The sequence below is a fragment of the Pan paniscus genome, chromosome 18, assembly GCF_029289425.2.
Source record: "Pan paniscus chromosome 18, NHGRI_mPanPan1-v2.0_pri, whole genome shotgun sequence".
Classification (NCBI taxonomy): domain Eukaryota; kingdom Metazoa; phylum Chordata; class Mammalia; order Primates; family Hominidae; genus Pan; species Pan paniscus.
The window spans coordinates 78,277,440-78,294,370 of NC_073267.2; the positions used below are offsets into that span (position 1 = coordinate 78,277,440).

The 16,931-nt window shown below is 49.5% G+C and overlaps 1 protein-coding gene across 1 annotated transcript in view; it reads left to right on the forward strand.

The window, feature by feature from the left end:
- The first annotated feature begins 1,425 nt into the window (after positions 1–1,425).
- Positions 1,426–16,931, forward strand: part of CDH1 (cadherin 1) — a 97,862-nt gene continuing 82,356 nt past the window's right edge. Inside the window, exons 1-2 of the mRNA XM_034940548.3 lie at positions 1,426–2,506; positions 3,353–3,467. Of these exons, the coding sequence (XP_034796439.3) occupies positions 2,459–2,506; positions 3,353–3,467 (163 nt within the window). The 5' untranslated portion in view covers positions 1,426–2,458. The remainder of the gene's footprint in view (positions 2,507–3,352; positions 3,468–16,931) is intronic.

The following is a 16,931-nucleotide window of genomic DNA, read 5'->3' on the forward strand; positions in this document are numbered from 1 at the left end:
TTGACATTGACCTGCCTATGTGACATTGAACAAGTTATTTGCAAATCATAGGTTTGGGTGAACTCTAAAGGTCTTTTCCAGGTCAACATCAAAAAACAGACTGAAAACTGCAGCTCCAGCTGGAAGACTGGGACCACATGAGATGAAGCTGATTGTTAAAAGAAAGGCCCTGGAATCAGAGAGGTTGGTTCCAGTCCTGCGCCACCTCTCATTGGCCTCAATCTCTCTAAGCTTCAGTTGCCCATCTATCATATGGGAATAATAATACAGCTCTTGGGTTGTTTTGAAATGAGCTTAAATGAGCTGGTCAGTGGCTGGGCACGGTGGCTCATGCCTGTAATCCCAGCACTTTGGGAGGCTGAGGCAGGTGGATCATCTGAGGACAGGAGTTCAAGACCAGCCTGGCCAACATGAAGAAACCGTGTCTCTACTAAAAATACAAAAATTAGCCAGTCGTGGTGGCGCATGCCTGTAATCCCAGCTACTCAGGAGGCTGATAGAGGAGAACCTCTTGAACCCAAGAGGCGAAGGTTGCAGTGAGCCAAGAACACACCATTGCACTCCAGTCTGGGCGACAGAGCAGGACTCCGTCTCAAAAAAAAAGAGCTGGTCAGTGTCAAATGCTTAGCACAGAGACTGGTACAGTAATCTTCAATGTCCAGCACCTATTGTTACTTTTTTTTTTTTTTTTTTTTTTTTTTTTTGAGACAGAGTCTTGCTCTGTCACCCAGGCTGGAGTACAGTGGCGCGATCTCGGCTCACTGCAAGCTCCACCTCCCAGGTTCATGCCATTCTCCTGCCTCAGCCTCCCGAGTAGCTGGGACTACAGGCGCCCACCACCACGCCTGGCTAATTTTTTGTATTTTTAGTAGAGACGGGGTTTCACTGTGTTAGCCAGGATGGTCTCAATCTCCTGACCTCGTGATCTGCCCGCCTCGGCCTCCCAAAGTGCTGGGATTACAGGCGTGAGCCACCATGCCTGGCCCTATTGTTACTATTTTTACCCCTCACTTCTGTACAGAGCATTTATGGCTCAAGAAACATTTGTCATTTTAATTATATGGGAGTCCCACAACAGCATAGGGAGACATTTCTGATTATTATTCCCATTAGGAGGGTGGAGAAACTGAGGCTTTGGGAGGTGGTCCTGACCTAGGGAATCAATTTGCTGACTCACTAACCCATGAAGCTCTACAGTTAAAAAAGACTAGATTATAAAATGAGAACTCAATAAAGGGGCTGAGGCAGGAGGATCGCCTGAGGTCAGAAATTTGAGATCAGCCTCGGCAACATAGTGAGATCCCCTCTCTAGAAAAATTTTTTTAAAAATTAGGCTGCTCGAGGCAGAGTGCAGTGGCTCACGCCTGTAATCCCAACACTTCAGGAGGCTGAAGAGGGTGGATCACCTGAGGTCAGGAGTTCCAGACCAGCCTGGCCAACATGGTGAAACCCCGTCTGTACTAAAAATACAAAATTAGCCGGTGTGGTGGCACACGCCTGTAGTCCCACCTACTCAATAGGCTGAGACAGGAGAGTCTCTTGAACCCGGCAGGCAGAGGTTGCAGTGAGCCGAGATCGTGCCACTGCACTCCAGCCTGGGCAAGACAGAGCGAGACTCCGTCTCAAAAAATACAAAACAAACAAACAAACAAAAAATTAGGCTGCTAGCTCAGTGGCTCATGGCTCACACCTGTAATCCTAGCACTTTGGGAGGCCAAGGCAGGAGGATCGCTTCAGCCCAGGAGTTCGAGACCAGGCTGGGCAATACAGGGAGACACAGCGCCCCCACTGCCCCTGTCCGCCCCGACTCGTCTCTCTACAAAAAGACAAAAGAAAAAAAAAATTAGCCTGGCGTGGTGGTGTGCACCTGTACTCCCAGCTACTAGAGAGGCTGGGGCCAGAGGACCGCTTGAGCCCAGGAGTTCGAGGCTGCAGTGAGCTGTGATCGCACCACTGCACTCCAGCTTGGGTGAAAGAGTGAGACCCCATCTCCAAAACGAACAAACAAACAAAAAACCCCAAAAAACAAAAGAACTCAGCCAAGTGTAAAAGCCCTTTCTGATCCCAGGTCTTAGTGAGCCACGGGCGGGGCTGGGATTCGAACCCAGTGGAATCAGAACCGTACAGGTCCCATAACCCACCTAGACCCTAGCAACTGCAGACTAGAGGGTCACCGCATCTATGCGAGGCTGGGTGGGCGGGCCGTCAGCTCCGCCCTGGGGAGGGGTCCGCGCTGCTGATTGGCTGTGGCCGGCAGGTGAACCCTCAGCCAATCAGCGGTACGGGGGGCGGTGCCTCCGGGGCTCACCTGGCGGCAGCCGCGCACCCTCTCTCAGTGGCGTCGGAACTGCAAAGCACCTGTGAGCTTGCGGAAGTCAGTTCAGACTCCAGCCCGCTCCAGCCCGGCCCGACCCGACCGCACCCGGTGCCTGCCCTCTCTCGGCGTCCCCGGCCAGCCATGGGCCTTTGGAGCCGCAGCCTCTCAGCGCTGCTGCTGCTGCTGCAGGTACCTCGGATCCCCTGACTTGCGAGGGACGCATTCGGGCCGCAAGCTCCGCGCCCCAGCCCCGTGCCCCAGCCCTGCGCCCCTTCCTCTCCCGTCGTCACCGCTTCCCTTCTTCCAAGAAAGTTCGGGTTCTGAGGAGCGGAGCGGCCTGGAAGCCTCGCGCGCTCCGTACCCCCCAGTGATGGGAGTGGGGCGTGGGTGGTGAGGGGCGAGCGCGGCTTTCCTGCCCCCTCCAGCGCAGACCGAGGCGGGGGCGTCTGGCCGCGGAGTCCGCGGGGTGGGCTCGCGCGGGCGGTGGGGGCGTGAAGCGGGGTGTAGGGGGTGGGGTGTGGAGAAGGGGTGCCCTGGTGCAAGTCGAGGGGGAGCCAGGAGTCGTGGGGACGATCCTCGAGGGAAGGAGAGGGGCATTCGTAGAAATAAAGGCACCTGCCATGCCAAGAAAGGTCGTAAATAGGAGTGAGGGTCCCGGGGATAAGAAAGTGGGGTCGGAGGAGGTGGGAGCGCCCCTCGCTCTGAGGAGTGGTGCATTCCCGGTCTAAGGAAAGTGGGGTCCTGGAGAATAAAGACATCTCCAATAAAATGAGAAAGGAGACTGAAAGGGAACGGTGGGCTAGGTCTCGAGGGGGTGACTCGGCGGCCCCCTCCCGGGAGTTCCTGGGGGCTCGGCGGCCGTAGGTTTCGGGGTGGGGGAGGGTGACGCCGCTGCCCGCCCGTCCCGGGGCTGCGGGCTGGGGTCCTCCCCCAATCCCGACGCCGGGAGCGAGGGAGGGGCGGCGCTGTTGGTTTCGGTGAGCAGGAGGGAACCCTCCGAGTCACCCGGTTCCATCTACCTTTCTCCCACCCCAGGTCTCCTCTTGGCTCTGCCAGGAGCCGGAGCCCTGCCACCCTGGCTTTGACGCCGAGAGCTACACGTTCACGGTGCCCCGGCTCCACCTGGAGAGAGGCCGCGTCCTGGGCAGAGGTGAGGGCGCGCTGCCGGTGTCCCTGGGCGGAGTAGGGAGGGGTTGGAAAGGGGCCGAGAAATTGCACTCCCACACCCCTGGGTTGCAGTGGGCAAGGTCCCTCCTTGGCTCAAACGACACCCCTTGGAATTTACGCAGATTTGGGGATCCAAACGTTTACGACTGAACATTGTGGAGGGGGTAACCCTGCCTGGTTGTTGACTATGTTATAAAGAAGAGGAGGTTGAGGGCACTTATTAGAAGCCTTCGTATTTCTCTTATTGCCCTCAGCACTGCAGAGACAGTCTCCCATTTCAGACCGCAAAAACCTGGTGGGTGGGAAGGCCTGGCAGGAGTATTCCCGTTTTACAGTTGAGCAAACCGAGGCTAAGAGAGTGACGTCCACTTGCTCAGGGTCAGCAGAGCAGATATCTGAACTGGGATCTGACTCCCAGGCCCCATTAAGCACCATCTCTGGGATGACTGAAGAGCAGCCCTCCCTTGGTTACTGGGCTGTGGCTTTTGTTTATAGATATAAAAGCTTTTTTTTTTTTTTTTTTTAAAGACAGGGTCTTGCTCTGTTGCCCAAGCTGGAGTGCAGTGGCACAATCATAGCTTACTGCAGCCTCCATCCTCTGGGCTCAAGTGATCCTTCCCATCTCAGCCTCCCTAGTAGCTGGTTATCATGGGCATGTGCCACCACACCTGGATAATTTTAACTTTTTTTAGGCTGGGCGCAGTGGCTAACGCCTGTAATCCCAGCACTTTGGGAGGCCGAGGTGGGCGGATCACAAGGTCAGGAGTTTGAGACCAGCCTGGCCAACATGGTGAAACCCCATCTCTACTAAATAAAAATATAAAAATTAGCCGGGCATGGTGGCGTGTGCCTGTAATCCTAGCTACTCAGGAGGCTGAGGCAGGAGAATTGCTTAAACCCAGGAGGCGGAGGTTGCAGTGAGCTGAGATAGTGCCACAGCACTCCAACCTGGGTGACAGAGCAAGACTCCGTCTCAAAAAATAAATAAAAAATAAATTTTTTTTAGAGACAGGAGTCTCTCCATGTTGCCCATGCTGGTGTTGAACTCTTGGGCTCAAAGGATCCTTCTGTCTCAGCCTCTCAAAGTGCTGGGATTGCAGGCCTGAGAGACTGTGCCTGGACCAAAACATCTTGATACAGGTACTGTTTCCCCCAAGGAATAATGATTTTTTTTTTTTTTTTTTGAGATGGAGTTTTACTCTTGTTGCCCAGGCTGGAGTGTAATGGCGTGATCTCGGCTCACTGCCACCTCTGGCTCCCAGGTTCAAGTGATTCTCCTGCCTCAGCCTCCTGAGTAGCTGGGATTACAGGTGCCACCACCATGCCCAGCTAATTTTTTGTAGTTTTAGCAGAGAAGGGGTTTCACCATGTTGGCCAGGCTGGTCTGGAACTCCTGACCTCAGGTGACCCACCTGCCTCAATCTCCCAAAGTGCTGGGATTACAGGCATGAGCCAGCACGCCTGGCCAGGAATAATGATCTTTTTTTTAAAAAAGCATGGTAGTTCTGACTCAGGATGAAAATGCATACACCCAATGTACTTCTAGGCCTTATCGTTGTGATAATCTAGAGTTTGCTTTGTTCCACTTGACTGTTGTCCAGGGAGCAAGGGAAGGGGCTAGTTTCTCTTCTGGTTTCACTGAATCCCAAGTGCTTCCTTTATATCAAACCACTTTCTCCTCTCTCATGATTTTACTTGATTGGGTATCACAATAAGAGGCATTTTTTTTTTAAGAGAAATCACCCACAATTCCCCTGAGGGAACACCTCCACTGTGTCATTCTTCCAGTCTTTGACCACATGAATCTTTAGCAATCATGCTGTTGTCTTTACATTTTTTTTTTTGAACTTTGGAAGTCGTTCGAAGTTTTTTACAGAGAAACTACAGCTCGACTGATGAAGTATATTTGCTCTGTGTGCTCTAGAGCTTTCTATTGGATCAGAAGTTATCTCTAACTCCTGGGCTCAAGTGATTCACCCGCCTTGGCCTCCCAGAGTGCTGGGGATTGGATATTTTGATGTCAGTGGGCATTGAGGAGTGGCTTCTCGGGGAAGGCAAACTTGATCCAGTCTTGGAGAGCAAGGCAGGGGCTAGAAACAAGCTTGTATCTGAGCATGCGTCTGGGGTGTCCCAGTGCTAAGGCTGGTGACTTTGTTTTCCTGCACCAAGATATTTGGTAGCACCAAGGGTGGGTTGGTCTGGTTTTTATTTCTCCCTTCTAAGCTCCTGTGTCTGACCAATAATATTATTACATATTAACACTAATATGTTAATAATTAATAGTGACACGTATTCACTTTTGCCTCAGACTCTGGGGCAAGTGCTTCACATTTTACCTCATTTAGTCTTCACTAGAACGTTAGGAGGGTGGGCACTGTTATTCTTTCTACTTTGCAAGTGAGGAAACTGAGGCATAAAGCAATTCTGTAATCTGAAGTATCCGCAGTTGGTCTTTTCTCTTCCTTTTTCTCCTTGTTTTTCACCTCAATAACCTGAAAAAACAAAAACAAAGAAAAAAGGTGTTTGGGGAATTAGTGTCCAACGTGAAGTAAGCTGAGAATGGAGGTGTTGATAGGGTGGGACCTCCGAGAGGGGGTGGTGATGATGGAGATGGGTCAGACCCGGGGGAGGTGGCGGGGGACCCTGGGGCTGGTGATTTAGTGGGAAGAGGCAGCCTTCACACAGAATCCGCAGGCCTCTGGTGTGGTTGGTTTCAGTTCCCTTTATGTTCACAGACCCCCACCCCCACACAACAGATTTCCTGACATTTAATATTTGTTTTGGCTTTTTTGGACTGTGGGGTCTCCTTGACCAGTCCAATGTGGAATCGCCCCAGGATGGAAGTGCCCTTCTGGTAAAATCACACGTTCAATCTGAGGAACTGGCTTGTGATTTTAAAAGGCCGCTAGGACTTGGGATGTGGCCTGACTCTCTTTGGACAGTGCACGGAAGTGAAGGGATGGATGTAACATTGGCACCAGGTTTAGACATTGGCTTCATGGAGAATTTACTCCATGGGAATTTTGAAACTTGAAACCTGTCACTTTTTGTGCACAGGCAGCTGTAGGGTCTTAACTCAGGGGACTTTGGAGTGTTTGCTAGGGTCATTCCTCTGCCCCATGCTGTGGCTGACCCCATGATCTCAACCTTGTATTTATTCCATTGGTTTCTCTCCAGCTTCTAGAATGAAGACCTTTAAAAAAAAAAAAAAAGAAAAACCAAACTCAACTGTAATAAACCAGTTTTTGTTTTGAGACCGAGTTTTGCTCTTGCCGCCCAGCCTGGAGTGCAGAGGTGCAATCTTGGCTCACTGCAACCTCTGCCTCCTCAGTTCAAGCGATTCTCTTGTCTCAGCCTCCTGAGCAGCTGGGATTACAGGCACATGCCACCATGCCTTTGTATTTTTAGTAGAGACAGGATTTCATCATATTGGTCAGGCTGGTCTCGAACTCCTGACCTCAGGTGGTCCGCCTGCCTCGGCCTCCCAAAGTGTTGGGATTACATGTGTGAGTCACCATGCCTGGCTAATAAACCAGTCCTTTAGAGCTGCTGCTTATTTTCCTTCTTCATAGCACACACCGGTCTGAGAAACCCAGGCTATTAGACACTTTGAGATCTCTGAAGTATTAGCCTAGTAACCACAGCTGTAAGTTGACTCAGGCGCGGAAAAAAGAAAAGCTGGCAGGCTTTCCCAGTGATTGTTTTCTTCCTTTGCTTGCTCTGCAATCTGGCCTTGGAAACACAGGGCCTATATTTCATTGTTGAGGTTTGGCTGCTTGAGGGGTTGACCTAGTTCACAGGCACCCAAACTTTGTGGATTAAATACACCCATTTCCCCTCCTTTTTTTTTTGAGACGGAGTCTCGCTCTGTTGCCCAGACTGGAGTGCAGTGACGTGATCTCGGCTCACTGCAACCTCTGCCTCCCAGGTTCCAGTGATTCTCCTGCCTCAGCCTCCCGAGTAGCTGGGACTACAGGTGTGTGCCTCCATGCCTGGCTAATTTTTGTATTTTTAGTAGAGACAGGGTTTCACCATGTTGGTTAGGCTGGTCTACAATCTGGAGTTTTGCTCTTGTTGCCCAGGCTGGGCAAACTACTGGCCTCAGGTGATCCGCCCACCTTGGCCTCCCAAAGTGCTGGGATTACAGGCATGAGCCACTGTGCCCGGCCATTTCCCCTCCTTTCTGAAGGATGTGCTGAACGTTTCAGAAAACAGTATGCAGCCTCCCTAATACAATTAGACTTTTAAAAAGCAAACCCAGAAACCAGCTTTGGGATCACCTTACATCATCAGATCCCCACCCCCTACCCCTCAAACTCGTAAAAGTCACTTCCCCAATTACTCATGTCTGTGACAAAGGTTGATCTGAGCTTACTGGGAAAGAAGACCAGTGGGCCGCCCTCCTGGCCTTGCCTTTGTGTCTCTGGAAGTGCGGAGGTGGAAAGTCTTGGGCCCGGCAAGGCCATGTAAGGAAGGCAGGCTGCTGCTTCCTCCCAGTGGGGCCCTGCCTGCCCCTCTCTGCCAGGTGGTTATGGAAATCCCTGTTTGCTCTCCAGGGCTTTTTATTGGGTGAGGCTTTTCTTCCAAAATGCTCACCTTGTGTCTGTTACACATTCCCTTCCAAGGTAGCCCCAGATACGCCAGAGGCTGAAGCTCTCGTATCTCCCAGAAGCTGCCCAAACCCTAAAATCCCCGAGAGGCACCTGTCCCAATCCAATCCTTGCTGGGCTTCTTTCTTTCTTTCTTTCTTTCTTTCTTTCTTTCTTTCTTTCTTTCTTTTTTTTGAGACGGAGTGTCACTCCGTCGCTCAGCCTGGAGTGTAGAGAGGTAGGACCTCAGCTCACTGCAACCCCCGCCTGCCATGTTCAAGTGATTCTCCAGCCTCACCCTCCTGAGTAGCTGGGATTATAGGCACGCAGAAGCACGCCCAGCTAATTTTTGTATTTTTAGTAGATTCGGGGTTTCACCATGATGTCAGGCTGGTCTTGAACTCCTGGGCTCAAAGTGGTCTACCTGCCTCAGCCTCCCTAAGTGCTGGGATTACAGGCGTGAGCCACCAAGCCGGGCCCCTTCCTGGGTTTCTATCCTGCCTCAGCTCTATCTCCTTTGAGGGCACAAGGCTTTCAAAAAGGAGAATGAAATCGTTCAGCAGTGGCTGTTTAGGATCCTTCAGCGAGGAAGTACAGGAAACTAGGTTTGAATTTTAGCCACTAGCTATTTGACTTTGAATAAGTCACTTTACTTCTATGAGTCTCAGTTTCCCCACCTGTAAAATGGGGCGGTAATACTTATTGATCTATTATGAGAATTAAGTATGTACATTCATTTAGTTCACAAAAGTGAGTGCCTGTTGTGTGTTAGCACCGGGCTAGACCCTGAGGTTATGGCAGATTGGACGGAACATACATGCCAATGGGCAGGAATGTAAAGAGAGAAAGTAGAGAGAATATTTTCAACAGTAGTTGATATTTCTTAGGGACACAGTAAACTCTCAATGTTATTTTGAGCAAATGAATGAACACATGAATAAATCACTATCTTGGCCAATATTTTTCCCTCTCAAACTCTATGGACTTGGTCCAGCCCTTAAGGTTGATTGTAAATGGGCAGGGAAGAATTTGGTCGGTTAGAACCTTCCATTATGCTCTGTGTGTGCTGGGGATACTGTGTTCATAGCTTTCCTCTGAACAGCTGTGGAGGGCAGGCAGGGAGATCTCAAACCTGAGTCTGGAAATGGGAGGGCATATAGCCATTTTTAAGTGTTTTCCACCTTTGGTCAAATAAAAAGAAATCTGTGGTGCATGTTCACTCTTTCTCTCTCTATCCCCATCTCTAGCCATCTCTCTTTCTTTCTCTCTTCCTCTTTGTTAATGTAAGTTTCCCTAGGCCAGGGATCTCAGTGTCCCAGCTTGTTCTTGTTACTCTTGGGGGACTGGGGTTTAGGCCTCCTCCCTTTCTGCACTTTTCATCTTCCTCCTTCCTTCCTCTTACCTGCCTCCAATCCTCCACTTCTGCCCAAGATTTGGGTGGCATCTTCCCCAAATTCAGAAGGTTCTTGAATCAGACTGCCTAGATTTCAATCCAGACAATGTCCCTTCCCAGCCTAGGGATGTCAGCCAAGGACTTAGTTTCCCTCTCCGTAAAATGAGCATAATAGCACGGAGACATCATAGGATGGTATGTCAAGCATTCAGTGAATATGAAATATTAGAGCCCCAGGAGGACTTGGTGCTGTCTGTTTGAAAGTCTCCCATGTTTTACGTTTGGTTCAAAAGATCCCCTGCGCTCCCTCTCACCCAGCAAACCAGCCAAACCAGTTTCTTCACCCTGCCTGCTTCTGTGTTAAGCAAACAGTGCACTGCAAACAGTGACTAAGCCTAGTGCCTTGTTAGGAAGAAACTGGCGTTTTTTTGCTTGCCACTGTGCAGGGTGCTCAGGGTGGACTGGAACGGGTTTGTTGTGGCTTAGGAAAGGGGACCTGCTCGTGGTGGTTGTGTAGAATGGGGTGGGAGGAGTGGGGCAAGGCGCAGCTAGGGCCGGGGGAGTAGGAATGATCTTGAACTTGTCAGCTTCTGCTTGGCTTTTAAAAGTTTTTCAGGCCAGATAGATGCTGTGGCTCACACCTGTAATCCCAGTGCTTTGGGAGGCCAAGGCCGCAGGATTACTTGAGCCCAGGAGTTTGAGACCAGCCTGGGCAACATGGCGAGACCCCCATCTCTACAAAGATTTTAAAAAAAATTTAGCCAGGTATGGTGGCGTGCACCTGTGGTACTAGCATCAAAAAAATGCAAAAATTTGCTGGGCGTGGTGGCATGTGCATGTAGTCCCAACTACTCAGGAGGCTGAGGTGGGGGGATTGCGTGAAGCCCGGGAGGTCGAGGCTGCAGTAAGCCATGATTGCACCACGGCACTCCAGCTGATAGAGATCCTGTCTCAAAAAAAAAAAAAAAAATATATATATATATATATATATATACACGTATATATATATATATATATACGTGTGTATATATATATATATATATACGTGTGTATATATATATATATATATATATATTTCATGATGCACATGCCTAAGAATACCTGTCTGTTCTCCTGCTGCCAAAAACGCTCTGTCCCAGCCTCTGAGATCCTTGTGGCTAAAAATCAAATCACCTGGGGCACTTCATGCAGACTTGCCCTCTTGCAGATTCACTGAGAGCCAGTCTCCGAGGGTGGAGATCTGAACTTGACATTTACTTACTCATTTATTTTTTGGGATGAAGTCTTGCTCTGTCACCCAGGCTGGAGTGCAATGACATGATCTCAGTTCACTGCAACCTCCGCCTTCTGGCTTCAAGCAATTCTCTTGCCTCAGCCTCCCAAGTAGCTGGGATTACAGGCATGCACCACTACGCCTGGCAATTTTTTTTGTATTTTTGTAGAGACAGGGTTTCACCATGTTGGCCAGTCTGGTCTCAAGCTCCTGACCTCAGGTGATCTGCCTGCCTCAACCTCCCAAAGTGCTGGGATCGCACGCGTGAGCCACCACACCAGCCTTGAATTTGACATTTTTAAAAGCTCCTCAGGCCAGGCGCGGTGGCTTACGCCTGTAATCTGCACTTAGGGAGGCCGAGGCGGGCAGATCATGAGGTCAGGAGTTTGAGACTAGCTTGACCAACGTGGTGAAACCCCATCTCTACTAAAAATACAAAAATTCAGCTGGGCGTGGTGGCATGCGCCTGTAATCCCTGATGGGAGGCTGGGTGCAGTGGCTCATGCCTGTAATCCCAGCACTTTGGGAGGCCAAGGTGGGAGGATCACTTGAGGTCAGGAGTTTAAAACCATCCTGGCCAATATGGTGAAACCCCGTTTCTGCTAAATGTAAAAAAAGCTAGCCGGGCGTGGTGGTGCATGCCTGTAATCCCAGCTACTTGGGAGGCTGAGGCAGGAGAATCACTTGAATCTGGGAGGCGGAGGTTGCAATGAGCGGAGATTGTGCCATTGCACTCTAGCCTGGGCAACAGAGCGATACTCCATCTCAACAAACAAACAAACAAACACACCAAAGTGGGGTGGATGGGTGTGGGAGTGGGGGACCCAAAGAAGTATCCAGTGCACCCAGGCCTAAGACTCACCCCCTACACTCAGGGAGATTCCAGAAAAGCTCCAAGAGAGACCTCTCAGCAGGTAATTCCAGTAGGCTCCAAGAATGCCACTGGAGTGAGAATGTGTTCAGAGGATGCCAGGAGTGGTCAGCTTCACCTGCTGGGCCTTGATGAGTAAGAGGGTGTCTTCCATGCAAGGAAAGGGAAAGGGCACTCCAGGAGGAGGAAGTGGGGTGCCCTAAAGGTGTGGCAGGGTCATGGAGGCAGAAGACTGGAGCCATGCCTTCCTGGACACAGAAGGAGGAGGGAGGAGAGGGTCCCAGGATGAGGCTGCAGAGGCAGCTGGGCCAGGGTACCTCTGGGCCTTGGGCCGTGGGTCATGGAGGGTTTTCTCTTTCTGGGCTTTTCATAGGCAAATTATTCACCCGGTTAAAAAATAAGTTTAAATATACATCTACATATATATATGAAAAAGCTTGTATATATGTCTGTATGGCAGACAGTGAAGTCTCCTTCCCACCCCAATCCACGCTTCACCCAGTTCTTCCCCGGGGCACAGGGAACCGATTTCATTAGTCTCTTGTGTATCCTTTTCAGTGTTTCCTTATGGAAATACAAGCATAGTCTTCTTTCTTTATGCCAGTGTAAATTCCTAACATATGATCCTTTTACACAAAGCATAGCATATGATAGCACTGCTCTGTACCTTGTTTTTCTCCCAGTAATGTATCTGTATGTTCTCTCTCTCTCTCTCCACACATATCTTCCTTAGACCGAATCTTGCTCTATTGTCCAGGCTGGAGTGCAGAGGCGCAATCTCAGCTTGCTGCAGTCTCCGCCTCCCTGGTTCAAATGATTCTCATACCTCAGTCTCTCGAGTAGCTGAGACTACAGACACATGCCAACACACCCGGCTAATTTTTGTATTTTTAGTAGAGACAGGGTTTCACCATGTTGGCCAGGCTGGTCTCAAACTCCTGGGCTCAAGCAATCCACCTGCCTCGGCCTCCCAAAGTGCTGGGATTACAGGCGTGAGCCACCGTGCCCTACCAATAGACAGTTTTGATATGGGGGAAGGTTTCCAGCAACTAAGTGGTTCTAAACAAGAAGTAATGCCAGCAACTTCCAGAATGTTCCTTTGGACCAACACTGGAAACAGAGGAGAAAGAGGAACAATTCAGGGGAGGAAAATTAGTTTTTGGTGAGGAATATGTTGAGTTTGAGTGTCTGAAGGACCCAGAGGTGGAGTTTTCAAAGGGGTATTTGGGAATGTCAGCTCTGTGCTTGGAATAATGTGAAGTACCAGTTTAAAGAAGGATTTGTATAGGATAGTGGTCTTTTTTCCTTAATCTTGTGTCAATAGATACAGAGAGTTTTCAGAGACCTCACACACTGGAGGATTAAATCATAGAAGGTGTTTGTTTGGACAGTGTTTACTTGAAGGTGGCCAGCAGATGAAAGACAACTATTTGTGTCCATTTGCACAGGGTTAGAGAGTGGGTCCTGCCAGTGACCTTGCACGCTTGACAGTTAATCCTCCCTGTAGTCCAAGGTGGGAATTTTCATCATCCCCTGCTGTGGAAGAGGAATCAGGCTCGGAGGTTGCACTGCTTGCCACCAAGTCACCCCGCCAGGTGATGGCAGTGCTGGGGCTGCAGGCCAGGCCTTTCTCCTTCCAAAACCAGGTCTCTCATCCTGTTCCCTCTACTACACTGTTGCCAAACTCGGCATCTCCAGTGGGACCTGATTCACCTTTCTAAAGGAAACGCCAAACTCAGCATCTCCAGTGGGACTTGATTCACCTTTCTAAAGGAAACGAATTCCCTTCTTCCCTTTGGAGAAGCTGTTATTGTACCTTTTTCATCTCACTTATTTTATTTATTTTATGATTTTTTTTAAGAAACAGAGTCTTGCTCTGCTGCCCAGGCTAGAATGCAGTGGTTTGAACTCCTGGGCTCAAGCAATCCTCCCATCTTGGCCTCTCGAAGTGCTGGGATTACAGGTGTGAGCCACCAGGCCTGGCCTGCCTCTCACTAATTTTGATTGTGATGCTAGAATTCAGCTTTTTTTTTTTTTTTTGCCTTTGGAAGGTCTCTTTTGTCTTTTGCTTATGGGCAGTTTCAGCCGGTTTCCCTCTTGACCTTCACTTCCAAATAAATGCTAGCTGAACAGCGCTTCTCTTCCTTTCGGTCTCTTTCAACTCTCTGGGTCCCAGAAAATCCACTTATATTGGCCTTTAAGACTTGGGAGTGTAGGGACAGGGAAACCGCCTTAAAGAAACTCTTGTTCCAAATGAGACCTACTCAAGCTGCTTGGCCAGGCAGGCATCTGGGGCATGGCTCTTGCTGCTGAAAGAGGGAAAGTTACTACTGGGACCTAATGGGGACTGCCTAGAAGGGTTGAACCTGTTCCACATGAGCAAGATCATAAACGGTGGCCAGCTCAGGACCCCGTGGGATAATTGGCCAAGTTCTAGATAATAATTAGCTGGCTTTGTAATTAGGAGAGCTTGTAGCAAGCCAAAAGCCTTTCAAATTTATTTGAGCTGGGCAAGTTCAAGAAGAAGAAGAGCACCTGATTCTGTGGTTTGGCATTCAGGCACGCCTGTACACCTTCTTTCTCCTTGGTTTTTTTTTTTTTTTTTTTTTTTTTAAAGACAGGGTCTCTCTCTGTCGCTCAGGCTGGAGTATAGTGAAGCCATCTTGGCTCACTTCAGCCTTGACCTCCCAGGCTCAAGCAGTCCTCCCACCTCAGCCTCCCAAGTAGCTGGGATACAGACACATGCCACCATGCCCGGCTAATTTTTAAAATTTTCTTTGGAAAAGGGATCTCGCTATATTGCCCAGACTGGTCTGGAACTCCTGGGCTCAAGGGATCTTCCCACCTTGGCCTCCCAAAGTGCTGGATTTACAGGCATGACGCCCAGCTGTTTCTCTATTCCCAAAAGAGAAGTTTCAGCATGTCTTCACCTTCATTGTCGCAGCAGCTTCCTTCCTGGTCTCCCCACTTATTCCTTCCCCTTCCTCCAAGCCAGTCTTTTCTCCATCCATCAGTCAGAGTTGATGGTTTTTAAAATTAAGTTAGAAAATACCACGCCTGCTCCAAATTACCCATGGTTCCCCATTTCAAACAAAATAAGCGCCTAAGTCCTTTCTATGACTTCTGAGGCTTCACTGATCTGTCCTTTGACTCATGTACCTGGGGTCCTCATCTCTTCCCACTCTTCTGCCTGCTCACTTTGCCCAACAACTTTGTTTCCTGGTTATACTTAGAACACACTACACACTCTTCTACCTCAGGGCCTTTGCACTGGCTGTGACCATTCCCATAATATCTGCACAGCTCACTCTTTTCTGTCCTGAAAAGACTGCAAGCCTTTGCTTAAATGTCACTCCCACCCTCAGGGAGGACTTTCTTGAACCCCTTATTTATTTATTTATTTATTTATTTAGAGACGGAGTCTCACTCTGTCATCCAGTCTGCAGTGCAGTGGCGCAATCTTGGCTCACTGCAACCTCTGCCTCCTGGGTTCAAGCAGTTCTCCTGCCTCAGCCTCCTGAGTAGCTGGGGTTAGAGGCATGGGCCACCACGCCTGGCTAATTTTTGTATTTTTAGTAGAGACAGGGTTTTACCATGTTGGCCAGACTGGTCTCAAACTCCTAACCTCAGGTGATCCACCTGCCTCGGCCTCCCAAAGTGCTGGGGTTATAGGGATGAGCCACCGTGCCTGGCCCAATTTATTTATTTTTTGAGACAGAGTCTTGCTCTGTCACCCAGGCTGGAGTGCAGTGGTTTGACCTTGGCTCACTGCAACCTCAGCCTCCAGAGTAGCTGGGATTATAGGTGCCTGCCCTCACACCTGGCTAATTTTTTTTTTTTTTTTTTTTTGAGATGGAGTCTCAACTCTGTCACCCAGGCTGGAGTGCAGTGGCTTGATCTCGGCTCACTGCAACCTCCGCCTCCCGGGTTCAAGCAATTCTCCTGTCTCAGCCTCCCAAGTAGCTGGGATTACAGGCATGTGCCACCATGCCTGGCTAATTTTTGTATCTTTAGTAGAGACTGGGTTTCACCATGTTGGCCAGGTTGGTCTTGAACTCCTGACCTCAGGTGATCCACCCGCCTTGGCCTCCCAAAGTGCTGCGATTACAGGCGTGAGCCACCACACCCAATCTGGACCCCCTATTTATGATAGTAAACCCTGCCCTCAGCCCTCCCCACCTCTTTTACTTAATTTTCTTCTAGTACGTTTCACTGTCTAACATGCTATGTATTTCACTTATTTCTCCTGTTCACTGCCTGTCTCCTCCCATTAGAACAGAAGCCTCAGGAGGCCAGGGATTTTTAATGTCTTTTGTTTTGTACTTGTGCTGAATTGCAGCTAGAATAGTGCTTGGTACATAATAAGGGCTCAGTAAGTATCCGAAGGAATGAATGAATGAGAGGTTTCAGAGTGTATTTAATACAGACAGGACTAAACAGATCTCTCTTTCTAGAGGATATTTCACTGTAGTTGTTTTTTTCTTTTTTTAAAGACAGGGCTTTATGTATTAGCCACAGAGAAGGGAGGAGGGGTGTTCTCAGGGCGTGTGCCTCTGGTTGGCACTCCCCAGTTTCTCTGAGCTCTGCACACCCCTGATGTAACCTTACCTAATTGTCTTGTCACAAAACAGCTTGCAGTCTGGAGTCTAAAGGTCAGATGAGCCATTTCTACCCCACACTTCTGAGTGTAAGGAAGCACCAGATCAAAATCTAGGCGGATATCTGAGCCCGCCAGAGCCATCTGTTTGGTTTCCTATTGTGTGGGTAACACCTTCCTTGAGCAAGGCTCTCAGATACACCCAACACCTGCCCCCTGGGTATCTCAGCATCCTTCAGACCCATGAATTGTTCAAGAACCGGTGTCTGTTCTTCCAGTTTTTGGCAGTGCAGAGGAGCCTGGATAGAGCTTGATGAGAGATGCAAAAAGCTCAAAGACAAAAATGCAAGGCCGGCCAGGCGTGGTGGCTCACGCCTGTAATCCCAGCACTTCGGGAGGCCGAGGCACAAAAATCTCTTGAACCTGGGAGGTGGAGGTTGCAGTAAGCTGAGATCGCGCCACTGCACTCCAGCCTGGGCGACAAAGCGAGACTCAGTCTCAAAAAAAAAAAAAAAAAGCAAGGCCTGCTTAATCAGATCTCGGCCAAGATAAAAATCTCATGGCTTCAAAATCCATCTGATCAATAAATATTCATGAGAGAGTACTGTAGGGCAACATCTTGTAAATCTTTTTTTTTTCTTATTTTCTTGAGAGGGAGTCTCCCTCTGTCACCCAGGCTGGAGGGCAGTGGTGCGATCTTGGCTCACTGCAACCTCTGCCTGCC